This window comes from Numida meleagris, chromosome 3 (genome assembly GCF_002078875.1).
Source record: "Numida meleagris isolate 19003 breed g44 Domestic line chromosome 3, NumMel1.0, whole genome shotgun sequence".
In the NCBI taxonomy this organism is placed as follows: domain Eukaryota; kingdom Metazoa; phylum Chordata; class Aves; order Galliformes; family Numididae; genus Numida; species Numida meleagris.
Genome location: NC_034411.1, coordinates 54,905,459 through 54,914,469, shown reverse-complemented (window position 1 = coordinate 54,914,469; position 9,011 = coordinate 54,905,459). Strand labels below are relative to the sequence as shown.

Sequence of the window (9,011 nt, the reverse complement as noted above, 5' to 3'; positions counted from 1 at the left end):
GGCTGCTCGAGCCGGGGGGTGGCTGCGGCTTCCCGGCGGGGGGCGCGGGGCAGGATGCCGGTGCTGGAGCGCTTCTTCCCCGCGGCAGAGCCGGGCAGGCGGAGGAGGACGGGGGAAGAGCCGATGCCCTTTCCCATGGGCAGCCTGCCCGGTTATCAGCAGGGGACCCTGGCCTGGGACTTGCCCGAGATGATCAAGATGGTAAAGCTCGTTTGGAAATCCAAGGGAGAGCTTCGCGGGGCGAAGCACAGAGGGGTTCTGGAGAGCGAGGATGCCCTGGGCGGTTCGGCAGGTAGGTAGGCTTCCCTCGGCGCACCGCGCGGGCGGCCGGGGCCGGGGGTGCGGGAAGTCGGCCCGGCCCGGCCCGTGGCGGAGCTGAGCCGCCGGAGCGGGGCGGGCTGGAGAGGCGCGGGCCGGGGAGCGCTGCCCGGAGGGCGTCTGGGTTTGAAAACGTGCTTGTGGCAGCTGTCGGCTCCTCTGGCTCGGAAAGGCGCACACGCAGAGTTTAAGCCCGCTCTGGCAGCCAGGTCCACTTGCTGAGCGCGCTCTCCCCTGCGCTCTGTTGCCTGGTTTTACGAGCGGGGTGAGGAAAGCTCGGCGGCGAAACAGAGCGAGCAGCAGCTCGGTGGCTTTGAGGCTGACCTCCGCCGGGCGGCTTCTGGGCTCGGTGCCGGCGCGGGGCAGCCTCTCGGCCCGCACGCAGCTCGGCGGCGGAGGGCTCCGCGGGACGCCGGGCCCGGCCGGAGTGGCTGCAGCCGGCCCCGCGCCCGGGGCTTCCCCGCTGCTTTCGCTGCGGCCGGCGGAGCGCGTGGCCTCTCCTCCCGCGCCGCCAAACTTCGCCCCGAACTTTGAGTGTGCGCGGCGCGTTCCACATGATCAGCCCGTGCTTCCAGCGCGGCCATCTGCAGCGCGCGGTGACAGCCTTATGACTTACGTGCCTTAAATCTTGGAGTAACCCTGCCCCGACCCACTGCTGTCTTTGAGTGTGGTGTGTTACCGACTGAAGAGCATGTGCTCTTCTCTAACGCTGTAAATCTTGCATGTCAGATTTTTTCCTAACTCAGTTATGGGGTCATATAGCACTATGTCAAATGCCTTATTGAAGTCCAGATTAGATTTCTTGTGTGTTTGTTATGTAGAAATGAGTTGTTACGTTAGCCTGGTGCTTCTTACTTCCAATTAGCTGATCTCCGTTTTGCCCCGTGCCCTGCTACATCTTGGTTCAAAAACTCGTGCCTCCTACTGAAGTCGAGCTCATCTGCCCACAGTTGTCTCAGTGCCCTGTGGTGAAGCTTTTGATTATCCTGTCACCACACCACCTTGACTCGACAGACCCACTGAAAGTCTGCGGCGTGTTCCTTCAGAACCTTGGGTTATGTTATCTCTGCAGCCTGGTCACTGAACTCTTTGGTGCTTTCAATCTTCAAAGATTATGTTCTCACCTTCTTTTTCTACGCCCTTTGTTGAGACCTTCATCTTACAGTATTTCCTACCAGAATAATTTAATTTCTCGTGCAACATAACCTCGCTGCAGCAATTTTAAAGTGCTTGTGTATGTGCGTGTAACTGTACTTACAGACCTGAATAGCACACGTGTGTCTGTGCATCGCTTCTGGATGCCCACGGGTGCAGCCCAGTTGAAATTTTTATGACCATTATTTTACACATTTGCAGATCAACTAGGAAATGCATGGTTCCCTTCTATTTTGAGGAAGGGAAGGTACGTTCTCAGACTCCGATGAAACTGTACAACCAGCCACCCTACTGTTTGGGAATCGCTTCAATTTAAAAGAAGAATGAGATTGTTGTGGATAAAGCAAGAGGAGGTCAAATGTTCAAATTACTCTTTAAGACTTGGAGCAAATCTGCTGGGAATGTACCGTAGCCAACCGTGTAGGTTGAGGTTTGTGTGGTAAACGGTGAGGGTTCAGAGATGGACCCTAATCAAACAGAGCTTGAGAAATGCTGCATTGGTTACACCTCATGTATGAGTAATAGTGGTTTTCCAGTATGCTTGTGTTAGATCTGGTGGAATTAATTTCATTAGGTAACAAATGAGATTCGCCTTCGGATTCCTGGAGGCAACTAAAAATGTGCATGAATGTACAGAGAGAGATTATTCCACTAGCAGGATATGAATAACTTGCATTTACTCAAGTGACTATTACTCGTATCCTGTGAAGGGACAGTTCTCTCTGTGGTGCCAGATTCCATTTCATAACCTCAGTTGACTTGCAACAGCACACATCAGAGCAGAAGATGACTGTAGCCCTCAACGCTTTAAATACGAATCATCAGAGAGTTTGAGTGAACCAGACCTGGGTTGCTGGTTTTTCCTCCTCGGCAACAGTCATGCTAGTAGTTTTCCCTCTTGTGGTTTCATTTTAGTCACTTGAAGTGCTCTGGAGTACGTGGGAAAACCAGTAAATGCTGAAATCCGGTGTGCTTAAGTAAGTGCAAAAGCAAAGAATGTAGAAATGGGGAAAAAGGAGAATCGCTTGGAAGAATTGGTAGTGTGAGGCACTTGGTTTGATGTTCATATTGTGGGTGTGAAAAAAAAACGCACATGTAACTTGCATCTTATAAAAAGGCACTACTTCAGTAGGAGATCAGGTTTTTTTCAGGTGAAGCTAAAGCAAATAACTTCTGCCCAAGGTACTGCTGGTTAGGCAAATAAAGGTTGACTGTTCAGCAGTGGAGTTCAGAGCACTCTCCACATCAAGGGCCTTTTCATTTAAATTTGTAAGTGTTCATGTGATAACTCATGTTCGGTTATCACATGCTCATGAAACTATTTTGCTTACAGTAGAAGAGGAGGAAATAGATATGGATTCTGGAAGGAAACTCTCAGGATTTCTGTCTTGCTTGATCACATTATCAGAGATTTTTCAGTCTTAGCAAAGCAAATTCTCTTCTCCTAGCCTGAGTGATAGCACCCAGCTTTGGACTGGCTTTCTAGAAAGGAATAACCTTCTTAACCGTAGGTAGTGAAGGGGAAGGAGAGCTATATCTGGATGTGATATCAGTTCTGTGGATGGCAGTGTCCTGGCGACCTGTATAACTGTAAATCATACCGCATTCCTGTTTCCTGAGGTAGCTTTTACAGAGCAAAGCTGTCTGCGTGTTCTGGGCTCTCGAATTAAAGAACTGTATCTGGTCCTTCATCTTGTTCGGAATTGAGATTAAGGCACTGAATCTCCCTGCAGAAAAGTGTTTGCAGTACATCATGCAGCTTATGGTTGGAACCCAGATCTCATAGATACTGACTACCTGGGATTTCTCTCTTTTTTTTTTTTTCCTTTCAAAGCAGTAGCATTCACATTTTGAGCCCTCTCTTACTGCTTTTTAAAGTTGGTGTCAATTAAGGCTGCAGACCTTTCTCCTGCTCCTGGCCTGCTGTTGCTTAGTAACTCTTTTCTTTTCCTGATTCAATCCCCAACCAAATCAGTACAAAACCATGATATGGTGAGAACTCTCTTCAGCTCTGCCAAAAGCAATATTCAAACTGGACATGCAGTAGTAAGAAGGCGCAATAATGGAACACAATTAGTTTGAAGAGCGTTGGGTGGAACATGGATATGATTCACTGTCACCCTTTACAATGTTTCAAAGACTATTTGTAAACCAGTGCTTTTTTCTTCAATGCAATAACAACATGTGTTCATATTATTACAGTTGAATTATTCCAATAATTCTGTATGGAAACCATGTTAATGCTTTGTAGGGAAGTGCATTTTGCTTCTGGCCTTAACTTTATCACTCTCTTGTACAGTTCAGCAGATTAAACAAACCGGATCAGGGAACAGGTACAGGTCTGCCTCTAAGACTCTTCCTTATGAGCATTTGCAACCTCTTAGATTTACAGTGATCATCCCAGATAACTCAGCGAGACTTTCTGTACTGTTTGAATCTTACACATGTGCAGGCATGCAAGGCTTTCAGCGAAAGTACAGTGGTACTTAGAATTCTTGAGGTCCTCTGCGACACTGATCTCCGTGGGCTTTTGAAATAGCTCTGAATGTATTTTTCCACCTATCTCTGTCTGTAGATGTTTTCTCAGAAATGCAGGTTCTGATTCATGCATGCATCACACTCATCCTTAACTGATGAGTCCCTTTGCCTTGAGGAGGAAAAACAAGCAGTACCAAACATCACTCCTATTACAGTTTGCTTCTGGAAAAATCTCCAATTATTGGTGTGTCCACTACGTCCCCTCTTCAATCAACTGTCTCCTTTCCTACTTGGGAGTTTATTAAAATGTCTCAGCATTGTCTGAACTGTGCTGCACACCAGGCCTTGCTCCTTCAGACCTTACGGCTGTATACCGAGCAGTTCTGTGACAGACCTATTGGAGAGGTCAGAGTTAAATCATCTCCATGCGTCTTCAGTGGTTGCTCAGAGGACTTCCCAAAAGTTATTCATAAGACCTCTTAAGACTCAGTTCTTCCATGATAACCAAGGAAATGCACTTCCAACTCTTTTTTTTTTTTTTTTGCAATGAACAGCTCTTAATCATGCTGTGCTTGTTAAAATAAACTTCATGCTTCCCCTTCCCGTCATTACTTGCTGAATCATACTTAGTTGTGACGTCCTGAAACTCGTGCATGTTTTTATAGTCCCGTTGCAATAATTAATAAGCATAAAATGATTAAATCTGAATCATTTAATGCCAAATGGGGGGCTAGCTAACTGCTTAGAAAGCTCATCATTCTTTGTGGTTGCTGTTGAGCATGTAGGAGCCATAGATGTAGATCCCAGCAATAAATAAAGCATGAAAGCTATCAGATGGCATTGTCTCGGCATCTGACCAGTTTATTCTGTTATTCCTTAGGTTGAAAACAACTTTCTTTGTGTCCAGCTGAGAGGTGCACAGGAGGCAGAAAGGCTTCTTGCTGATGTCTTTCTGAAGTTAGGTTTTCTTTTTTCTTCTTTTTTTAAAAGGCTTGCAATGAGTTGTTTAATTCATTACCCTTATTAGAGACAAAGAATGTGACTTTGATAGAATCAAGGCTACCTGTGGCAACCTCGATTGCTCTCCAACTTTTATGTTGAAACTCCAGAGCCTGAGAAGAGGAAATACGCTTTTTTGTATTCTTGTGAAGAGCTGCTTAAATCAGTGGCACTGTGCATGGTGATCTCACTAAGAACAGTGAAATGAAATTGTATGCAGTGTTGCTGTCATGGTGTGTGTACCTAGACCATGCAATAAAATACTTAGAATTCGGAGCACAGCCATAGATAGTGCTTGTCCAACATAACTCTGCAGTTTACTGTCTGGACACAAGTTAGTAACGTTTGTAATTTGGAGTTATGTTTTTTCAAAATGCTTTGGTAGCTGGAGAATTTTCTTCAAAGATGAAAAAACAAAAACCTTTTGGAGACATTAAATCGTGGTCGCTATTTAAATTCTAGTCCATTTTAAGCAGCTCTTTATTTAGAATTATCTTAAGAATACCATTTAGAATAAAACACTGAATTGATATTAGAATTCTTTGATTTTAGTATCAATGGAATATGTCAAAGTTAGTTGATGTTTGTCCACCAAGCTCTGGATTTATTTTGGGGGTGAAAATTTTCACCTAACTATACCTGCTAGAGCTTCCTTAAGGTCTCTTTGTTACTTAATTGTTATGCAAATTTTCTGTTGTGGATTTGGCAGGGTTTGGGACTATTTGGAAATAAGTGTTTGACCTGAGATTAACAGTAGAAAAGAAATAATCCAAAATTGTCAACAATTTCTGAGTAGTCTTTTGGTTTGGCCTTGCTGGCACAATTTCTGTTTGCTTTATTGTGAATGTTGGAAAACAAAATTTGCTTGCAGAAATACTTGGAGAAGCTCTCGGAGCAGCTGTTCAGCTATGTACAGCCACAACAGAAAGAAGATTACAATACATAGTTAAGGCTTCGGGATAAACTTAGCAGATAAAATGTAACTGCCCAAGTTGGATGTTGGCCAGTATGCCCAAGGTAATGCTGCTGGAGTGCTAGCAAAGTGACAGAGGTTTTATTGATATGTCAACTGAAAACAAAGAAGCATCCCGCTGAAGACTATAAACACAAATAAAGCAAATTCCAGACAGTTGTAAAATGGTGGAGAGATCTGTTGCTCCTAGTGAAGCTGTTCTAAGTATCGGGAGCTAAAGATGTGGCTTTATATATAAAAAATAGTGTTTCAAAAGGAAAAGCTACTGAGCTATAATATAAACATGCAGTTGGATTTTTTAATTTTGCGTGCTTGTTTGTTTCATTAGAGTTAAAGCAGATGATTCTCTTTTATCTTTGGTAAATTAACTCTCAAGTGCTTGGTATTATGTGAAGAATTAAACTGACAAATGGCTACCAGTAGAAAGCAGTAGTGATATTAGCCATGCCTGGCTAGTGGGGATAATTTTCCGTATTGCTTAAATGTTATAAGAGAAACATTTAAAATGCATTGTGGGAAGCTTGGTACTGCTTCTAGGAGCAAAGCGTTGTATGCAAGATTTGTTATTTCAGCGCTCCTTCATAATAAACTTACAGCTTGTGGACTGTCATAGTTCTTAAAACTGTTTCTTGGAGACATGCATCCCCAACAACTTCTTGTAGCCCTGCCCTATGAAGTACAAGTTTGGCTTTCTTGGCAAGCCAAGGAAATGAGTGCCCATTTCAGCATTTTCTCTACTACTGTCTGTTCTAACTCCCTCCCCAGAGCTCTGCCCTTAGAATATCCTAAACCATGTTATTTATGATCTCTAATTGATGCTTAACTGCCATCACTTTTCTAATGGGTGTCTTCATGAAACTCAGTTGAATCGGAGTGGTACTGGAGGAGCTCCCCACCATAACCTTTAGGTTGAAAAAAACTCACCTGACCTCAGGCTGTTTCTTCACAGCAGTTTTGCACCCCGTTCTGGATGCATGCTGTAAAATATGCTAGTCCTTCTGTCTTCTCTTGGTCTGGGCTGGAAAGTGTAAATATTTAAAAGAAACCCTCTTGAGACTTCCAGCTTGAAACATACCTTGACATTTGTTAAAAATTTCTAAGTCTTCCTAACCTTTTTTGAAAAACAACTTTTAAGCCTGGCTAATGATCAGATACATTACAGTAATTTCTGAAGTACTTTTTCTGGTTCTTGGTGTAAGCTTGCAAATGCAAGACAAAAATGTCTCAGCTCTTCATTTTTTCCTCAGCTTGCAACATATACTTTCTCCTTCATTGTTCCAGCTATGAACAAACTCCGCATGACAGAAGGACTAAATCGTTTTTATTAACCTCCTGGATAAAATATTCTTCCTGCTCTTCCGTGGACAGACAGCTATATTTTTCCCCCTCCCTTCCTTAAATCACTGTAAGATCGTACAAATTCCCTATCTTAACGTGTCACCTGCTAGGAGGAGATGTTGTGCTGCAAAGTTCCTGATGCTGCAAAGCCAAACATAGTTTGGCCTCAGGTGTATGAAAAAGGAAGGTCAAATGCAACAAGGGCATAGCAGGTTCATGATAATATTTTTGCTGTCAGATCTGTACATTTCTTCAGTAGCCATCAAGGGACTAAACCCTTTCGCTGCTCTTTCGATGGAATATCCTGAAATTGAGGTACCCTCCAAAGTTCTCTTAGCTTATGAAATCTTTGAAATTAGTTAGCAGAGGCTGTTAGTGTTTCTCCATCCAGGGAACAGAGGACATGGTTCACATTTTACAGACACCAGAGAGGGTTTTTCCATGGAAGCCCATGGATTTTGTTCTGTTTTGTATACCAAGAGTGTCATTGGCACATCAAGGTGAAACTCTGTGGAAAGTGTTTTCTTACGTGTCTCTAAGGACTGGAGACCATTTGGAGAAACTGCTGTAAACTTCCCCAACTTTGATCCTTTCTGAAAGGGAAGCACATAAAGTTCTGCTTCTCCCAGGAGAATATGAAATCCTTTCCTGTTTCCATAGCCAGCTCTGGCTTGTGCGGAGGGAATACCCTTCAAATGTTGTTATCTCAGTGTTCTCCTGCTACTCCTGACCTGAGTTAAGGGCAAAATATTGTCTTTAAGGCCTATTTAAAAGATTCTCTGTGCAGGTGCTGTTAAAGGTGAAGCTGCGGAGGGTTTTGAGAACACACTGTGCTGAGGAAGGCATTGTTTCATTCCCAGTTGCTTAAGCACTGTCTGGAGCTGGAATGTTTTGTTTTCTTCTGCTGGAATTATAAGTAAGTCAGAGTAACACTAAACTAGGTACAACACAGTAGTGTTTGAACTTTGCTCTTGAAAGTTAGATTGTAAAGTAGGTTATTCTAAGTAGGAGGAATTAGTTTTAAGCTTGATGGAGCTATTTACCAAAATCATCAAAAACTAGTGCTGTACACAATGTGCCAGGTAAATATTCAATTAAGAACAAGCAGAGTAATTGGAAAATGCAAGCAGAGAACATTCTGTAAGTCATCAAAACTTTGACAGGTGCAGAAAACACCTTAAGTACACAGATCACTAGTCTGTTTATAAGAGCTGCTGGCTAAGTTCTAATAGGAGGTGCTTGTCTTACAAGCTTTCCTTTAGTTAAGGTTAGCAGCAGTTGGTTCTTGCAGGGTTATCTCTGTATGTGTCTTTATTATCAGGAGACCTGGTTCAGCGAAGCCCCCAGGTGGTTATCCAAATAGCTGTGAGTCTCAAACTTTGCTTATCCAAACATCTTCCAAATACTTCTTGTGTGCAAAACTTAAACTGGAAATCTTGTAATTACAGGCTTTCATGGGAGCTTTCTTATTTCCTGCTTCCAACTTGAGTGGATATGCTGCAGGAACAGCTGCTTTCACAGTAATTTGGCAATTGCATTTCTAATTCCAAATGGAACTGAGAAAATAAAGGGGTAGGAGAGACTGGGCTTCTGTGAAATGGCAAGAAGAATGATTTGATCCAGCTTGGGTTTTGCATGCAGGTTTGTGTCATTCAAAGGAGAGGGAAAAAAAGGGAATTCTGTACGCATTGCTTGCAGATTGCTTTGACTATTCAGATGATGTTTAAATGCATTAACAGCAAGAAACTGA

At 43.4% G+C, this 9,011-nt stretch overlaps 1 protein-coding gene and 1 long non-coding RNA gene across 6 annotated transcripts in view; one reads left to right on the top strand and one right to left on the bottom strand.

Moving 5' to 3' along the window:
* Nucleotides 1-8,621, bottom strand: part of LOC110395454 — an 11,037-nt gene extending 2,416 nt beyond the window's left edge. The window contains exon 1 of the long non-coding RNA XR_002436399.1: nucleotides 643-8,621. This is a non-coding gene — a long non-coding RNA (uncharacterized LOC110395454). The remainder of the gene's footprint in view (nucleotides 1-642) is intronic.
* The window catches only part of PDE7B (phosphodiesterase 7B), a 167,389-nt gene that overhangs the window by 86,617 nt on the left and 71,761 nt on the right, over nucleotides 1-9,011 (top strand). The window contains exon 1 of one of the 5 annotated variants that reach the window (XM_021389853.1): nucleotides 7-292. The exons of the other annotated variants lie outside the window; for them this stretch is intronic. Coding sequence (XP_021245528.1) covers nucleotides 55-292 — 238 coding nt within the window. The 5' untranslated portion in view covers nucleotides 7-54. Of the gene's footprint in view, nucleotides 1-6; nucleotides 293-9,011 lie in introns of those variants that run through there. 5 annotated transcript variants of the gene reach the window in all.